Genomic DNA, 18,762 nt, shown 5'->3' on the forward strand with positions numbered 1-18,762 from the left:
TTCCCATACCTCGTCAGGTACAGTACAGAAGATCTTCCCGTATCGTACGGACTGGCTTATTTGGGCGGGAGTATTCCCCCTCCCGCCCTTGTGCGGGATTGTTCCCGGCTTTGCTCATTCCTTCAGGTGACACTGAATGATTGAGAGCTAAGTGCCTTGTGCGTGTAGCCTTGCTGCGCGGGTGGCCTTCCCTGATGGCTTGTATCCGAAGCTGCGGGAACAGGCGGAGTCCTTCACCATCGGGAGGCATTTCCTGCGGGAACAGCTTGCGTACTGCGCGTAAGGACGTCACGTCTCTGAGCATGGTTGGTCCTGCGGATCCAGTTGGTTTCTGCGCAGACGTCCCTCTTCAAGGTGAGTCTTGCGGGTCCAACTGGGCTCTGCTGGGACCTACCTCTTCATAAACCTTCAAACCAAAAATGTTAGCATTTACTATTTTGCTCTAAAAAAATAATTTAATTCATATTTGTATATTAAAATTCTGTTAATTTATTCAAAATGCAACAACCCGTAAAACTACAAAAACCCGGCTTCTTTTAAGAATTAATTATAAAAGACTTTATGTTTTTCAGTTTTTAATTTATTAAATCATAATTGTATTCTTTGAACTTGATTTTAATAATTTAACAAACTATTTTTTTTTTCTTTGAAAGTTTGTGTAATCAGTAATAAATCATCGTCAATAGTTTTACTTTTACATATATAGATATGGAAATTGATTAATTACATAAAACTGAGTTGGTGGAGTGGTTAGGTATGATGTGGTCAAAGCCTTAGTCAAGTCGTGATCACTGAGTATAAATCCCCAAAGTTTAACAATTTGATTAACTTTTTCGTAAAATTGAATTAAGTATCTAGTAAGAATAGTAAATAACTTATATTAACATTCTAACTTTTAAATTAATTATTTATAATTAACACAGATATTTAACTTTGATCAAATAGGTTATTATGTTAATATTTTTATACATGAGTCTTTAAAATAATTTACATGAAAAATTTTTCTATTTAATTAAAAATGAAACATAAAAATTTATTATAAGCGTTTGTCAAATTTTATATCACTACTCTTTTATATATACAATAGTTTTTGAGTTTTATTTTTTGTTTGCTATTATATATATACCCTACATGTTATACTGCAACGAATCAAGCTGAAATCTACTAATACTATCTATATCTTCCCCGCTTCAACACGTTTAATAACACCATTTATGTTATCAAACTTATAAAGCCTTCTCCCTTACGCTAGCAAAATAAATACACAACAATAAATTCTCTTATTATACATTGTACAATCAAAAACATAATTTTAATTTTCTTAATTTTTTTTTAAATAATTTCGAGGGGCACAATTAGGACAAGTGTGCACTCTATTTTGCACAATATGATCATAAATTCAATTTCCCAAACTACCCCTGTGCCATCCAACAAATTCCCATTTTACCCCTATACAATACAGCCCTATATAAACCCCAAACCACCCTCATCTCACAACTAACCACCAACCATAACATGGGCATAAATTCGAACCGAGTTGATCATTATTCTAGTTCGGTTCATGCAACTCAACAACACACGGTCACCGGCGAAACAATGACGTCGTTGGCGGTGCATGATGTTTGTTTGCCTCCTCCAAAAAGCACTTTACGCAAACTGCAACATCGATTGTCAGATGTCTTTTTACCTGATGATCCGCTACATGTTTTCAAGAACCAAACGAGTTTCAGGAAGTTGGTACTCGCACTTCAATTCTTCTTTCCGATATTTGATTGGGCGCCTAAGTATAGTTTCAAGCTTCTACGATCCGACGTTGTTTCTGGTCTCACCATTGCTAGTTTAGCAATCCCTCAGGTATACACGTTTATTAAAAAAATGTAATAGTTACCATTTCGATCACTCTTTGTTACACACATTTATATGCTAAGTGTGTGTGAGAGAATGATCGGAATTGTGTTTTCCGGTACTAGCTATAAATGTTTTTTTTTCTTTTTGTTTTATGAAGTCGAATATTCGATTTTTATGGAACAGAATATTCGGTTAATTGCGTATTACATATATCCCCTTGTAATTTGGTGTTGGTTTCTTCATAAAGGTGTTGACAAAGTTTGTTTTTATTAATAATTTGCCAATGCCTCGGCCTTTTCTAACAAAAAAGAAATTTGTTTTTATAAATGATAATCAATTATAAATATAAAATACATAGGCATCTTTGGAAATGAAATGAACATTGAAGAAAACACGGCAAACGAATTTAATTCATGCAGAATTTATTATCATTAATTAGTCATTATTTATTATTTTATTCATTCACATTTGTCACTTTCATATATGATTATAGGACAAAATCATGTTAATTTTTATATTGTGTACACATTTTTATAAACTTAATGCTCAAGTAATATTTTTTTTATGGTTTACAATGAAAAATAAATTATAAAAAGTTAAAAATGATACTAAATATTTATATTTTATACACTTTAAATAAATTTTATATGATGGTTTAAAAAACTAGTTAAAACAATAACTGAATCAATTAATAGGACAAAATCTCATTCCCTTAAATGGAAAAATGTATTTTAGATACATGTCAGCTTGATGCTTGTTTTTCAATGAAAGTTGCGGTTCAAAAAAAAAATACATGCTTGTTTGATGTATCTACACGTTTATTGACAAAATTATCACCGTCTTTCAAAAATGGAAAAGAGAAAACACACTTCAATTATTATTTCTATATTTTTAAACGTAATTTTTTATACCAGGCTATTTTTGTAATTGTATAAATAATTAAACTTTCATTACAAGATAAGGTATAACTATAGCGTTGTTGGAGAAATATGAGTCATATAACTAATCTTAAAAAGTTATTATTAATAAATTAATTACAAGAATTTTGTTAGTTAATTTAAAATGTTATAGTTAATTTAAAATGCTAGTTGGATAATTATTTTTTTTGACAAGAAAATTTCTATAAACACAGCCCAAAAAAAAGGCAAAACCACCCACAAACACCAATTACATAAACGTAAACCGACACCACGAATCCCAAGACAGGGAATACTTATCAAACCTATTGGAAAACCAGAAAAAACTTAGGGATTTAATCTCACTAATTAAATCACCCACCCTAACAATTTTACGATCAAAAACACATTCATTCCTAGCTTTCCATATTCGCCAACAGCTGATGATAACAATACCTTGAAAAGCAGTTTTAGCATATCCTTTAAGCCCAACATAATTATGCACCTCCATCAGATCATCCATGGAGAAGGCAAAAAAATTATTAATACCACACCATGACGCAATAGCTTGCCAAATAATCGAAGCCACATAACAAGAAGTGAAAATATGCTCAACTGACTCGTCTCCAAACTCGCATAAAACACAAATCGAGCGGCCCACCGAAATCTTCCTATACGATAACGCGTCAACAGTCGGAATTTTACCCAAAACAGCTCTCCAAGCGAAAATATTACATCTAACCGGAACCCATCTACACCACCGAAACGACCCCGAGCAACGGAAACCACTCTCGGCCCGAATAAGATTTTTAACAGTTCCGACAGAAAAACCACTAGACCCACCACCGACCCACCTCCAATAATCCTCTCCATCCGGAAACACCATCGGTGTAATAGAAGCTTCCATACTGCCAATTTCATCCAACACTATCGAATTCCTCTCACCATCTATCCAACTCCAATCAAACGCCAAACCGTTCGGCCCTTTAATAACCCGATCCGAAACCAAACAATTTTTAAACCTCTCAACCTTAAAAGCATTACAATAAACATCCTTTAAGGGCACTGAAGTCATCCAAGGATCCAACCAAAATTGAATCGCACCCCCCGAACGAACTTCTCCCTTAAAAAAATTCCGAAAAGGAACATTTCCGACTGAAAGCTTATTCACCTGTTTAGCTATATTAGCCCACACCCCATTACCCAACCTACCAATTGGTGTTGGATAATTATTAGTGGTTATCACTTGCTGTAGAATAAATGCCTTTATTACCAGGAAGATTATCTTATCTTTCACACCTCTTCTTCAAAATTAAGCAATAAATTTGGTACACAAATTGTTATTCCATTATTAAACATATTTTGTGGTTCCAAATCAAATAATTATTTTGTGATAGCATGTGTAAAAGTTTTTAATACTATTTATGTGGAAATGTTTAGTAAAGTGAAAGTCCTTAATTCTTTTCACATGAATTAATCAAGTAATTAGATCTACCAAATCAACCTATATGTGAATGCACACATTTAATACATATAACACACATAATTAGGGGCGAAACCGAGGTCTAGCTAACCCTTTAATACTGGAATTTGTCGTTCATTTTTGTGAAAAAAATAAACTTGTCTGGTTAGTTATAGTTGACATAAAAGAAATTTTGTAATAACTCCCGACCAATAAAGTAATGGTTCTACCGTTACAAAATAAAATTTATAGGATTATTAGATCATATGTTATTAGATTTCTTATTAATGGGTATTGGATTCATCATGATTCATGGTATTTATTATTTGTTGAGTGACATGTTTATTTAACATATACACTGATTTTAAATAAGGTTCATTGACCGAAATGAATATTGGCCCCACAACATAGATCATTTCATTTATGTTCTTTTATTCTTTATCTTTACTATATATAATACATCAAAGAGGGGTAAATTAAGACACAAGTTTTTAAATAATTTACAAGTTTTAATGCATATGGTACATGCACACAAAGGGGTAAGGTAGTCTTTTCAACATAACTAACTCACGTTCATTTAGTTTTAACAAATATAATTACAATTATGGTACCCCAACTTTACTCAAATTTTGTAATTCAAGAACTATTTACAACTTTGACCCTTCATGTTTATCCACTTTTAACTAAACTTTATATTTTTTTTTTATTTTAATCTAATATGTTTTACAAAAATATGATTTAAAAAAATCCGAGCGTACCTATTTAAACGGGCTTATTTTTGTCTATGTTCCAATATAATTTTTTTTTCAAATCAGATGAACGGTTTGAAATGTACAAGTTATTACTTCATAAATATATGCATGAATGTACAAGTTTTTTAAACATAAATGGTTACAATTTCATCTCATTAGTTACATATCTAACCCTTTATCTATTTAATAACAAATATAAATAAAGTTGTTACAATTAAAAAAAGTTCACTTATTAAATATTATATTATTAAATATTATACTATCTAATGTACAACTTTGAACCCGTGTATATCCAAATTACTCAATTTTATTCTTTTTTTTATATTCATTTTATATGTTTTACAAAAATATAATTAATAATAAGTTATATAAATATCAAAATAATCAAGACAATCTCGACTTTAAGATTTCAGCTTTAGTTTAGAGCTGAGCTGAGTCGGCTTGATGTAAAGTTCGAGTCAAGCTAGCCTTGGCTCGCTAACAACCTTAACTTAAAATGTTATTCCCGCTACATCGTGTGGGCACTCGATTAATAAATATTAATATATATATCTTTTTTTTAATTTGCAGGGAATTAGTTATGCAAAACTTGCAAACCTGCCTCCTATAATTGGGCTATGTGAGTTTTTCTTCATGTCTTTATTCTCTAGTTATGCAAAATAATTATTTATCATCCAAAAATCATTTTCCACAATTATATTTTAAGTTATTACGAAATAATTCTACTTCCAATAACGAATAACTATAATTTATAAATTCACTTATCATCAAATTTTCAATTTATTAACTGGTATTTAAAATGTGTAAAAGATAAAACCGGTCTCATTTTAAATATGCAAAAAACGTTAAACTAATTTGATTCTTATCCTTTTTAAAACTTTCTTAGACTCGAGTTTCGTGCCACCACTTATCTACTCGGTGCTCGGGAGTTCAAGACATCTAGCCGTGGGCCCAGTGTCAATAGCTTCATTGGTTATGGGAACAATGTTAAGCGAAGTAGTCTCGCACGACAAAGATCCGGATCTCTACCTTAAGTTGGCTTTCACCGCAACTTTCTTTGCTGGCGTATTTCAAGCATCTTTAGGATTTTTAAGGTATTTTTCTTTTAGGTCATTGGTTACTTGTAATACACCAACTTAGTTTACATCATCATATATCACCATATTAGAAACTTTGGAGGTTAACAAACATAAAAAAAAAAAAAGCAACATATATTTTTGTTTCAGTATATTGTATGTAAATGTCGCTTTTATTTACTGTATATACACAAAATGACGTGACCCTTTTTATACAAAAAAAGATGGCTTAGCGATTGTCACGTCATCATTTATCTGAGACAGAGGGTACATAAAATTTTGTTATGTATAATAAAACTTTTGTTAAATAACCCCCATTTTAAAAACCATACATGTTACAGATTGAAAAAAAATGTTGACAGTTACTCTAATTTCTAAAGGTTAAAAGATAAAGTATATAATTTACTCAAAAATTAAAGTAAAAAATTTATTTCTTTTATCTAACAATAGTAAAAAATCACTAAATTTCAGATAATATAGCAATAATAATGGCTACTTCATTAGTGATGAAAACATGATTTAAATTAATAAACTTTATGTAATGGGCACATAACTTTAAAAGGGAATATCCTTTGAGAACTAACAAAAGTGGCACCTGTTTACAAAAAGTGTTACACATACAAATAATTCTAATAGTATGGTTTATTACCATTTAAAGATTCACTAGTAGTGGAAAATAATTCTAATAGTAAAACATTCCATTCATAGTATATCTTATGGACCCATCATTTATAACATCATGATACATTATAATGTAACTTTTATAGCATATAATAAATTCATGTAGAAAAAAAATATACTAAGTAAATTTTAATTCACTATTTGTGGAGTAAATATCCAAAAGGGGTTGCAGCGTACCTTGTTGCTCATTTACTTAGCCTATTTATTATAGTCGTTTGAATTTTAATGAAGTTTTATGTATTACAGACTAGGGTTTGTGATCGATTTCTTATCGAAGGCTACATTGCTCGGTTTCATGGGTGGTGCAGCGGTTATTGTATCGCTACAACAACTAAAAGGGCTACTTGGGATTACTCACTTTACAAATAAAATGCAAATAATCCCGGTTTTATCATCTACTTTTCAACACAAAAATGAGGTATGCAACATAATTTTAATAATCATGTATATAATGTATATATACATATTTGTAGGCGCGTCAACATAATTTTATTTTGTTTGTGTTCGTTTGCTAAGAAAATGAACAGGTTCATTTTTGTTTATTTTTGTTCATTAGTAGTATAAACGAACGGTTCTTGAATGTAAACGAACATAATTGAAAATAGATTAACAACAAAACTGAGCAAGCAACGGTTATAAATATACGAAAACATTAACCTGTTGGGGCTAAAAAAATAATAAAACTAGACTAAACTGTAACCGGTGATATTATAATTTCATAAAACCAAACTAATTTGTAATGGGCGTAAAAAATGTAAATGAATATATAAATGAGTGTGAAAGAATAAACTTAAACAAACGTAAGTTCACGATCGCTAATGAACATAAAGGAACGAACTTGAATAAACAAACATCCACGAACATATATGAATGACGAGACATGTATTCATGTTAGTTCGTTTAACTAAATGCACAAAAAAAATTGTTCACTTTCATTCATTCATTAAGTAAACGATAAACGAACTTCCCATCAAACTATTCACGAATGGTTCAGTAAATATTCGGTCCGTTTCTAGGTGTGATCACTTGTGCTTGCTAACTTTATTTTTTTATATGTGCAGTGGTCTTGGCAGACATATGTGATGGGCTTTTGTTTTCTGGCCTTTTTACTGACCACAAGACATATTGTAAGTATATGAATAAGAATATAAGATGAACCATTAAGGTACAAGTGACTAATGCATGTAAGGTGCAACCAATCAATGCAGGGCATGAAAAAACCAAAGCTTTTCTGGGTATCAGCAGCAGCTCCTTTGACATCAGTCGTCGTCTCGACCGTTTTAGTCACTCTTTTTAAATCAAAGCTTCATGTCATTGCAACCGTAAGTTTTTTTTTAACTAGACCATGTGTAGTCGTTTAACTAAAACGTGAAAAAGTAAAAGCTAGCACTCTCAATTTAAAGTAAAGGCTAGGCACTCTCAAATTATTATTATTATTATTATTATTATTATTATTATTTTTAGCAGCAGCAGCAACATCAGCATTATTATTATTATTATTATTATTATTATTATTATCACTTTTGTGTGTAACTGTTTGGTTTTTTTAACTAAATAAAATTAAAAATATATATGAATAAGTGTGTGTGCATGATGATGTGGCATGGGCCGTTACTCTACTACACATAGTTTCAGTTTAACCCCTCAACTTTTAACATTGTTTCAAATTTTATAAAATTTTGACATTCAACAGATTGGTCACTTGGACAAGGGTTTGAATCCACCATCAACAAACATGCTATATTTTCAAGGCCAATTTCTAGGTGTAGCTATCAAAACTGGCATTGTTACTGGAATATTGTCTCTAACTGTAAGTTTCATACATATTTTTTATGTTATTAAAAAAAAAAAAAAACTGATTGTATAATAATATATTAACTTACAGGAAGGAATTGCAGTAGGAAGAACATTTGCTGCTTTAAATAATTACAAAGTTGATGGCAACAAAGAAATGATGGCCATAGGCCTTATGAACATGGCTGGTTCTTGTTCCTCTTGCTATGTCACTACAGGTAACAATTTTTATATTTTATTTTTTAATTTTTATAAATAAAAAAAGTTTTAATGCACTTAAAAATTTATTCTAATTTATTTTGGTACCATATAACTTGTGACACAACATAACATTGTCGCATCAATCAAATTCAGTAAAGTTGTACATGTTGAATAACTTTTGCATGTCACCTTTAATAATTCATATAAACATCTCATATATAACATTATATTATATTCATACACGACTGTATAATATGTGAAAATTTTATACGACACGTATAACCATGTGTGGATAGTTGGAACTTTTTTTTAATAAATGTAAATTAATTTTTTGCAGGCTCGTTTTCTCGATCGGCTGTGAATGCAAATGCCGGGGCTAAAACCGTGGTGTCAAACATCGTAATGGCATCAACTGTTCTTGTAACATTGATGCTTTTGATGCCTCTATTTTACTACACACCAAATCTTATCTTGGCTGCAATTATCATAACTGCTGTAATCGGATTAATCGATTACCAAAGTGCGCTTAGGCTTTGGAAAGTCGATAAACTCGATTTCCTCGCATGTTTATCGTCGTATATTGGTGTTCTCATGATTTCAGTCCCGGTTGGTATTTTAATCGCGGTAATATTTCACACATGAACTTTTGTTGTTATTATTATTATTAGTAGTAGTAGCAGCAGCAGCAGTAGCGGTACTATTATTATTATTATTTTTCGTTTGATGTATTAACGTTGTACGCCTTTTTTTGTCGTAGGTTGGGGTGTCGGTTTTCAAGATTTTGTTACATGTCACAAGACCGAACACATGTGTTCTAGGAAACATAATGGGAACACAAATTTACCAAAATGTGAGTAGATACAATGAAGCACAAAGGGTTCCTTACTTTATAATCCTCGGTATCGAGGCCCCTATCTACTTTGCGAACGCTAATTATCTACAAGAAAGGTACGGTGTACAAGTCGTTAATGCATGAGGTACAAACTCGAAATGCATTCCGTGTTGTTGAAAGTTTAGGTTTTTATTTGCAGGATATTAAGATGGATTAGAGAAGAGGAAGAGTGGTTAGCAGCTAATAATGGCCCTTCTATAAAATGTGTAATTATCGACATGACTTGTAAGTTGTGAATACATAAGTCGGTTATGTAACTCTGTAATACATGTATCAAAAAAGTTTATTTTTTTGGGCATAATATAATATTCCTTTTGCAAAATTTGCAGCCGTGACAGCAATCGACACAAGTGGTCTTGCGATGGTGAAAGAGCTTAAAAAGTTGTTAGAGAAACGCTCACTTCAGGTTAGTAAAACCTCTAAAAAAATATTTAAAAAAATTATAAAACAAAGATAAACAAAAATTTTTAAAAAGTAAAAAAACCAAAATTCTTATATCTTTCTGGTGTCATAAAAAAAATAAAAAAAACTTCGTATTATACACATGTGTATAATTTCACTTAATATTTAGTTACGTAATATAAACATATGTACATTATCATTTACCTTAAATTGTACATATGTGTATAAAAAAACATTTGTGTACATATTATACATATATGTATACTTTAGCTAAACTGAGACGTTTTTTTTATGAAACCGGGATGATAAATATAAATTTTGGTTTTTTTCATTTTTTCGTTTTTTTTGTTTTATGATTTTTTTTTATTTTCGGGTTTTTCGTGGTCCAAAATGGTTCTCAATTTTCAAATGGTTCTCACATATATATATACACAGTTACACACACACATAGAGACGTGTTTTGACTTTTGACCGATTTCATCATCATCATCATCGTACTCAGTATATCCCACCAATAGCAATGCTATGGTAGGGTCTGAGGAGGGTAAGATGTAGACAGCCTTACCTCTATCCCATAGGGATAGAGAGGCTGCTTCCGGTGAGACCCCCGGCTCGATAGTAGTTTTGCATCAAGCCTTGGACATAAGGCACATAGCACTCAATCATCGGGACACCGGCTGATTGGTGCATGTGCCCTTGTCTTTCGGCTATCAACGCCACTACATGATGCCTGATTAACCTTCCGCCACTTTTAACGTTATTTTCACGAGATTAGTAAAATAACGTCAAAATTAGTGCAATTTTGACCGATTTAATCATTGAAAATGCAGTTAGTGTTGGCAAATCCAGGGGGGACTGTGATGGAAAAGCTACACCAGTCCGATATATTGGAGTCGTTCGGGTCTGAAGGTGTGTATTTAACGGTTGATGAAGCAGTCGCAGACTTATCATCAGCATGGAAAGCTTAGATCAGTTATAATTTGTTTTTAGTTATTAAGGGTAGGAAGGGAAAGTAAACCCTGTTGGTGTTAACTTTGTGAGTCAGTGCTTTAACGTAAAACAATTATCTTAATCTTACTGGTATTATCTTTTAACATATGTGATCATTTCGTCACGTAAATACTAAACTGCGAATTGTGGTAACGAAAACGACAGTGATCAAAACGGGGAAAACGGATATCAAGAAACCGAGTAAGAACAAAATGTAAAACTTATAAACACATGAGACACAAATGAAAACAGACATCAATTATAAATGAAAACATGCCAATTCACACTCAATCTCATTCTTTAGTCAAAAGGCGGTCCATTCATCCTCGGACTACATTAAAGCCATGAATATTCTAATACTACTATTGTGAGCTTGTTTTCGTCTCCAAGAAATCCTATCTCTTGCTATAATGCGCTCGTTTCGTCAAGTCAAACACCTGCATGATAACACCCTCAAAACTAATTATACAAGTTGCATGTAACTGCTATACGATTTTACTAAAGGATACAAGGTTAAAACAGATTCAGGTTATAACAAGTCAAAAAAAGAAAATAATAATAATAATAATAATAATAATAATAATAATAATAATAATAATAATAATAATAATAATTTGTATGCACTAAAACTAGGTTTTCCCTTTTAGCTAAATTTTGATTTGACCCATTTTGATTCATTTAAAAAAAACAAAACCAAAATCCAACATTAATAAATTGATCAAAATCGGCACCCTATATATTTTACACGAATAAAACACAGGAAACCAACAGAAAGAAACAGCAGACAGCATACAAAAAGAATATAAACCAAAGGTAGAAGACAGTTATTAAACATTGAATAATCCATTAATTCTAATGAGAACTTATTCTTAAAGTAAACAATTATTATGCTAATGGAATATATAGTGAGTGATTTTGTAAAATATTTTATAAGTTAATTTTCTATACACATAGGTTGCCTTTGATAGGGGCCAAACTAGCTTACTTTGAACCTCATGACCATCACGTGGTCCACCGAACCAATTTAAAAACAGAGTAAATGTCCACTGCATATTTATTTATTTCCACCTTTTCTAGAAAAAAGAATATTACATCATAATCCAAATATAGTATGATTTGATTTAAATTCGTAACCACAAATCCTTATCTGTAAAAGTCTTGAAGTTTATTGTTATCTTACATTATAAATAATTAGTAGGTATTACTTTATGATTGTATAATTAGCTTGAGATAAGTTCATAAGCGTTTTCTCAAGTCTTCGCAACACTATCGTAATAATATTTCTCTATAAGTAAAGTAGAAAAACTATAGGCAATAAGTATCGTGTCCTACGAATGTCTTAAGTTCCTTTTAGACAAATTTCAAATTATTCGTCCACTATCATTTTGCAATCCATTGATGGCAAATTGTCACCCCTATTAGGCAAACTATTAAAGCATACTTAAAAATAAAAACTTGACTAAATAATAATACTGATACTTTTAGTTTTGGTTTTAAATCTATGATATTAATAAGTTTTTAATAATATTTGTGGTTCAAACATTCAATATTCTATTAATCATTAGTTTAAATTAAAAAAAAACAAATATCATGTCCAGTTTCAATATCTTGGGTCAAGTTTATTTTGGCCCAAAATGTTTTGCAAAACCGAAAAAACCGCATCCAAAACCGAACCGGATCCAAAAACCGAAAATCGAAACCGAACGGTTTTAAAAAGTCATAAAACTGAAAGTTTGGTTTTCGGCTCGGTTTCAGTCAAAAACCGCACCACGCCCACCCCTAATTTACATTATCCATAAAAGACATAGATTACATCAGGGAATGCATCGGCACACGTTCAAGAAAGAAAAAAGGAAAAACAAAGCATATGAATTATTATTATTATTATTATTACAATTATTATTGTTGTTATTATTATTTACCAACATCAAACTGTAAAAAAAGGAAATTACTTACTTGATCTGAGTCTTGAAATGGGAATTTCTCGTAACTCACGTTTTATACACAAATACTCTCCTAATAAAGCCATTATCGCCAATCCAGTACCCGTTGACAACCCACCATGTTATTGACGAAGGCCAACCTCCATATATAATGCATATGCATAAATGGATTATGTAAACCGTGGCTGCGAAATCTAGGCACTTTTTTGCTCTCTCAATCAAATACAGCTAGAAACCAGCTCTGTAAAACATTTAAAAAATGGTTAAAAGTTGGTTTAAAAAGATAAGTGTTTGCACATTAGTTTCATGCAACGGTTTTAAAAGCAGAATACTTATATTTCTGAGAAAATATAGGTCACAATACACAATACTTTAAACACATAAATCAACACCACAGTCTTTAAGTTGTTGGCTTTTTGCCATGAAGCAATTATACTTAGGGCTGTAACTGAACCGAAGCAAACCAAACAAGGCATTGTTCATGTTCGTCCGTTAAGCTTTTATCGAACAAGTGAATGGTTCATGAACAGCTAACCAAACGAAGATTCTTGTTCGTGTTCATTCATCAAGAAAATGAACTTATTTGTGAACTGTTCATGAACACAAACGGTGTTTTAAGTGTTTTGCTTACCAAAAATGGCCAGTGGTAACGGTTTGATCAGGCTACCAAGTTTATGTTGGTGTTTTTTTAACATTCATACTCATATGTATTTTTGTTTCATAGATAATAAATTTGCTTAAATCTATATGAAAATATTAGAAAGGTCATTAAAAGCATTAAAAATCTTTAAAGAGCAAACATAAACAAACATATTATTGAACGTACATGAACAAAATTGAACGAGCATATTGTTCATGTTCATTTAGTTAGTTAAACAAAATTCTTTGTTCATGCTCGGTCGTTTATTAACCCCCCCCCCACCACCACCACCACCACCACCACCAAAAGACATTCGATTCATTTAAATCCCCACTTATACAACATAACAGAAGCAGTTTGGAGGTTGTTTATTCAAAATGCTTATCGTGTTTTATTAAATCCTTAATTAAGCACAAATATTGTTCAAAAAATGAAAACATAAGCAGTTTTATTAAATCCTTGTGTGGACCTTACTGGGGTGTTCCCTCTTGTCGGGCTTAGGGACACCAGGTCAGTTGCTAGGCAGGCCGTGCTAAAGGCAGAAGCAAGAAAAATTACTAAGCACGAGAAGGCGTGTGTTGAGAATCAACACGCCTTCATTCCTTTTGCTTTTAATACATTTGGGTCCCTTGCCCCCGATGTTGCTTCGTTTCTAAAAAGAGTTCAGCGGGTCGTACACAGTAACTCAACGACGCCGAAGAACAATAACTTTGTTTTCAGTAGGATCAGTAGTCATTCAAAAGGGGGTGATGGTGCAGCTTGTTGCCCGCTTACCTGCCTCTTTATTGTAATCGGATCCTTTTTTAGTTAAATGAAATTTACGACTAAAATTGAATTTGAAAAAAATAAATAAAAAATCCTAATTTGTTCTAGCAAATTCATAAAATAGCACATTGCAGGTATCTACATTATAAAACAAACTCCCTAAATTCAAAATTAATAATAATAATAATAATAACTCTTACCCAGCAATGGAACTAATAATAACCGAGGCAATAACACACCAGCCAGTAACAGTAGCAACAGTAACCGTAGCATAATCAAAGAAATACACCAGGCTCATCCTCGAAACCCTAGTCCCAACAAGAGTGGCTAATAACACACCAAGAGTCAAATAATACAAACACTGAATACACACAATCTGAGCCACAATTAGCCATGGGTGTGAATATGAAATCCTTGAAAAACTTAGTTCAGTCTAATTTATTTGTATATGTAAATGTTAGAAGTATATTGGGTGTGAATATGAAATCCTTGAAAAACTTAGTAATTAATTATGCACAAAATATGAGAATTGATTAATAAAATGAAAACTTGTAAATTTTATACCAGATCTCTTGCCTCTTGCTATACCTCTATTGAGATGGTTTCACCCCAATACCCAAATTCTAAGTTTTGTGCATTCTATATATACACAGTTGTGACTTGTGTGTGTCTAAACCTTGTAATTTTTTGTTTTTTGTTTTTTGTTTTTTGTTTTTTTTTTTGGTCATGTTTTCCGTAGCATTTTATGCATCATCTTTTTCTATTCACATTTGCTTGTGTGAACTTATATTGTAATACTTAAAAGATTATATGTGGAATATATAGACAAATGATGTACTTTGAATTTAAAAAAAAAATTTATATATGTAATCCCTAGTTAAATGTTTTAACTAAAATACATAATTAAATATAAACATATATAAAATATTTTTAAACAATATTAATAAACAAACAGAACTTCATAAAATAATATTAATTTTCAAAACTGATTATATACAGGATTTTAAAAATGTCTTAACAATTTAACAATGTAATAATAAATGAATAAATATATTAAAATAAATTTGATTATAGTTTATAATTTTATATGTTTTTATACTCTCACCGAATGAAGTCCAACAAATTCACACGAAATCTGTGACTACTCTTTGAATCATGAGATAGATTATGTTAAAAATAGAATAATGATGATGTTACTAATTGATGAAAAAAGGTTTATTGATATTACGATAAATGTGACAAATGTAGCAAATGTAACATGCTTCTAGATATAACCGTTTTGTTTTTATCTATCACATAATAAACATTGCTTGTTTTTCTTTTATTTTGTGGTTATTTGTTTTAGTAGCTACATTTTCCTTTTTAATTCTAAATTTTTAAAAAAATCATAATATTTTCAATTCATGTCCGTCTTTAAAACCAATTTCCGATTAAAACTTGAACTTTAGTTTTATAATATTGCGTTTCACAGGCATGGTAGGTTTTTTATTCTTGATATATTCGTATTATAATGTATTACTACGAGATAATGAGAATATATATGCATCGGTGGCTATGTTAAAACGGGATAAAATCTTGAGAAGTGTGAGTATCAATCACGATCCGTCACGTGTACCAACGGTTTAAAAGTAAATGCGTCCAAATTCTATCTTGTTTTAGGAATAAAAATCTAATAGCAAATTCACAAAATCTTTGACGCCATTATATAGGATAAACGCAATGTGTTACACGCGGTCGCTAAAGTTAGACATGACGTTAAGAATCCATACTCGACATTGCACGCACACCGAGTTCAACATGCTTTATAAAAATTATATTTTTAAAACATAACAATATTATACTTGAGTTAAGACTCACCATTATCTAATTCCATGCTAACATGGCTAATGACTTCATAAAAATCAGTGGACTATTTCAAAATTTTTTAATTATTTTGAAACAACCAAAAAAATTTTCCCCCCTTTTTTAAACCCTTTTTTTTTTCTTTCTGTTTTTTTTATAAAGTGCTTTTAAAAAATAACTATAGAGATTGTTTACATTAAATAAAGCCGTATTAGATTTTAATAAATAAAAAAGTTTTAAATAACATACGTCTTGTCTTGATCAACAAGTTTAATTATGTTCTCAAATGTCATTAATCTTATGCATATGATAAGAAAATATACAATATTTTTTTATCATTTATGTAAAGACACTATTATACCATTATTCTTTAAACATACCGTATAATTATTTTTTTATTTAGTTTCAAAAACATTAATAAAACTAAAAACTTTATAATTTTTAATTTAATATAATAAAGAAGACTATAAAATGAAAACTCTAAAGAAATGAAAACTCTCATCATAAGCTATTACCGTTTATAATATCCAACAAAATTGACAAACACAAATATTCTAATTCAATACTGTCAACATGGCTAATGACTCTAGAAATTATATGAGACCATCTAATGACGAATAATTCATGAACACATAGGTATTACATATCCTATCAACGACGAGCTACTGTTGGTCTGTAACACAAGGGTAGCAAAAAAAGTTTATAGATCAATGCATGTTTGCACTTGATATGAATACAAGACTGGAGCGAAAAAAGTTTATAGATTAATGCACATTTGCACTTGATAGGAATACAAGACTATCTACCAAATGACTACCATTTTATCTGGGCTTATAGAGGTAGGGTACCAAAAAGACTCAAATACCCTTAAGTACTACCTGCGGGTCAGTTGAGGGTCCCTCACGAAGCACCCGCGAGACATATGGATCACCCGCTTAACCATCTAAGGAAGAAACATCCTCCTGACATATGCGGAAGCATCCTAGCATCCTCAAAAGTCATCCACAAGACGGAGTATCCGTCCGTATAAATGACCAAGAGGCAATGCCCCGGGACAACTGTCAATAACTAATTATTTTCTAGAAGATTTACCAAGATGCTTTATTGGGCAATACGTGATCTCTCGACCAGTAAATAAAGGATACCTGGCAAAGCCGTTATAACCGTGCACATGGCCAGGATTGTCTATCATCCTATCCCGTGAAGACACGTGTTCAGGTTGTTATACATGCACATGCAACGTATAAATTGAACCTATCATATGAGGACACATGTCCAGGTGGTTACGAGAGCATCTTCTAAAAAGGACAGCTGGCCCAATTGTCTTCTCACATCCTTCGGCTATAAATACTCTCTCAATTATCATGAGGTATTCATTCACTCCCACTGTACTCTCACTATTTTCACTTAAGTACTTTATCTTCGTCGGAACTGTACTTATTCTCACGCCGGATGGTGGTTACGGGAAGACCCCCCCCCCTCTTGTACTTCCCGTAACGAGCTCACGGTGTCTGTTTTGCAGGTTCCGGTGACTGGACTTCGGGGAATTGGGCTTGTATCGTACTGGTTGTTATATGTATCCTACCCTATAGACTCATCGGATCTAAAACCCGTATAGGGGAGTAGATCCGTGTTTATTCAGGGCTCGAAAAGGCAGTTTTCAAATGATAACACATTTTTTTCGGTAAGAACACAAGATCTATCATTTTTTATTTTTAAGAATTTCCTTAAAACCAATTTACCAAACGGCATAATTCTCTTTTAGAACTTGTCTTTAAATTTGGGAACAATAGCATGTCTTCAGTTTTGGTAATAACATTAGAGCTTCATTCTTTTTTTCTAATAGTTGCCTCGCTATAAAAGAGAATTCCATATTATTCTAGATTTTGCATAACTGTGAATTAAGTTAAGACAAGATTGCATTTACTTGAAATTTGCTTATATTGTGAGGTTTGTTTTTTTTTTCTATTAAAACATGCTATTTTTTAGATATGTTAATTTCGTTTTAGATAACTTATTTATTAATTTATTTTTAATTATAAATTCTACGTGTCGTTTTAAATATGTTTTTATTTTTTCTTCTTTTCATAAACTATATAAGTTCCTAGACATTTGACTAATTTGTTTTTTGTATCTAGTGTTGTACCCTTACAAACCTAACAAATATTAATCAAATTTGCATCGCTGCTTTGTCGCAACGTGACGGGTTTGTTACCTAGTTATTGTTTATAATTTCTAATCTTTAAAAAGGTGTACGATTATTCATTGTCACAATCCAGTATTAAAACTTGGTTAAACCATCACACATGTTTATTGGTTTAGTTAGCGAATGTCTTTCGCCTAAGTGTTAGTGTTAAGACAACACTATTTTATTAGTTAAAACCCCTTCACTACATATGGTCTAAATGTACAATTACAAAGCCATTTAAGTAAATTACCTTTCAAATACGTAATTTTCTATAATTTAGTTATTAATTTCGATACTAATTAATTATTTTTAATATTTACAATAACTTTATTCAGTAGAAAATAACCACAAATCATATTTATTTAATAAAAAGGTTGGTTTGGGTCAGGA

General features: G+C 31.3%; 1 protein-coding gene and 1 long non-coding RNA gene across 2 annotated transcripts; one reads left to right on the plus strand and one right to left on the minus strand.

The window, feature by feature from the left end:
- The first annotated feature begins 1,348 nt into the window (after window positions 1–1,348).
- On the plus strand, window positions 1,349–11,135 carry LOC143565270 (putative sulfate transporter 3.4). The gene is made up of 13 exons (XM_077052286.1): window positions 1,349–1,854; window positions 5,529–5,577; window positions 5,845–6,052; window positions 6,962–7,133; window positions 7,777–7,842; window positions 7,924–8,037; window positions 8,409–8,525; window positions 8,601–8,727; window positions 9,048–9,334; window positions 9,468–9,658; window positions 9,742–9,827; window positions 9,932–10,008; window positions 10,835–11,135. Exons 1-13 carry the CDS (start codon window positions 1,516–1,518, stop codon window positions 10,970–10,972), a joined length of 1,971 nt encoding a protein of 656 aa, XP_076908401.1. The 5' UTR covers window positions 1,349–1,515; the 3' UTR covers window positions 10,973–11,135.
- Window positions 11,136–11,231: 96 nt separating this feature from the next.
- LOC143565271 (uncharacterized) lies at window positions 11,232–14,733 on the minus strand. Its single transcript, XR_013141032.1, has 3 exons — window positions 14,543–14,733; window positions 12,951–13,178; window positions 11,232–11,431 (listed from the first exon to the last, which is right to left on the minus strand). It is a non-coding gene; the product is annotated as an uncharacterized LOC143565271 (long non-coding RNA).
- Window positions 14,734–18,762: the final 4,029 nt, after the last annotated feature.

This window comes from Bidens hawaiensis, unplaced genomic scaffold, assembly GCF_021521415.1.
Source record: "Bidens hawaiensis isolate Kalapana, Puna unplaced genomic scaffold, B.hawaiensis_p1.1 tig00022311_1, whole genome shotgun sequence".
In the NCBI taxonomy this organism is placed as follows: domain Eukaryota; kingdom Viridiplantae; phylum Streptophyta; class Magnoliopsida; order Asterales; family Asteraceae; genus Bidens; species Bidens hawaiensis.

Excerpts from the sequence above, each read along its gene's own strand:
- LOC143565270 (XM_077052286.1), top strand. The coding sequence starts at position 1,516 with ATGGGCATAAATTCGAACCGAGTTGATCATTATTCTAGTTCGGTTCAT. Across the intron at positions 1,855-5,528 it reads CTAGTTTAGCAATCCCTCAG|GGAATTAGTTATGCAAAACT; the intron begins GTATACACGTTT and ends TTTAATTTGCAG. Across the intron at positions 8,728-9,047 it reads CTCTTGCTATGTCACTACAG|GCTCGTTTTCTCGATCGGCT; the intron begins GTAACAATTTTT and ends AATTTTTTGCAG.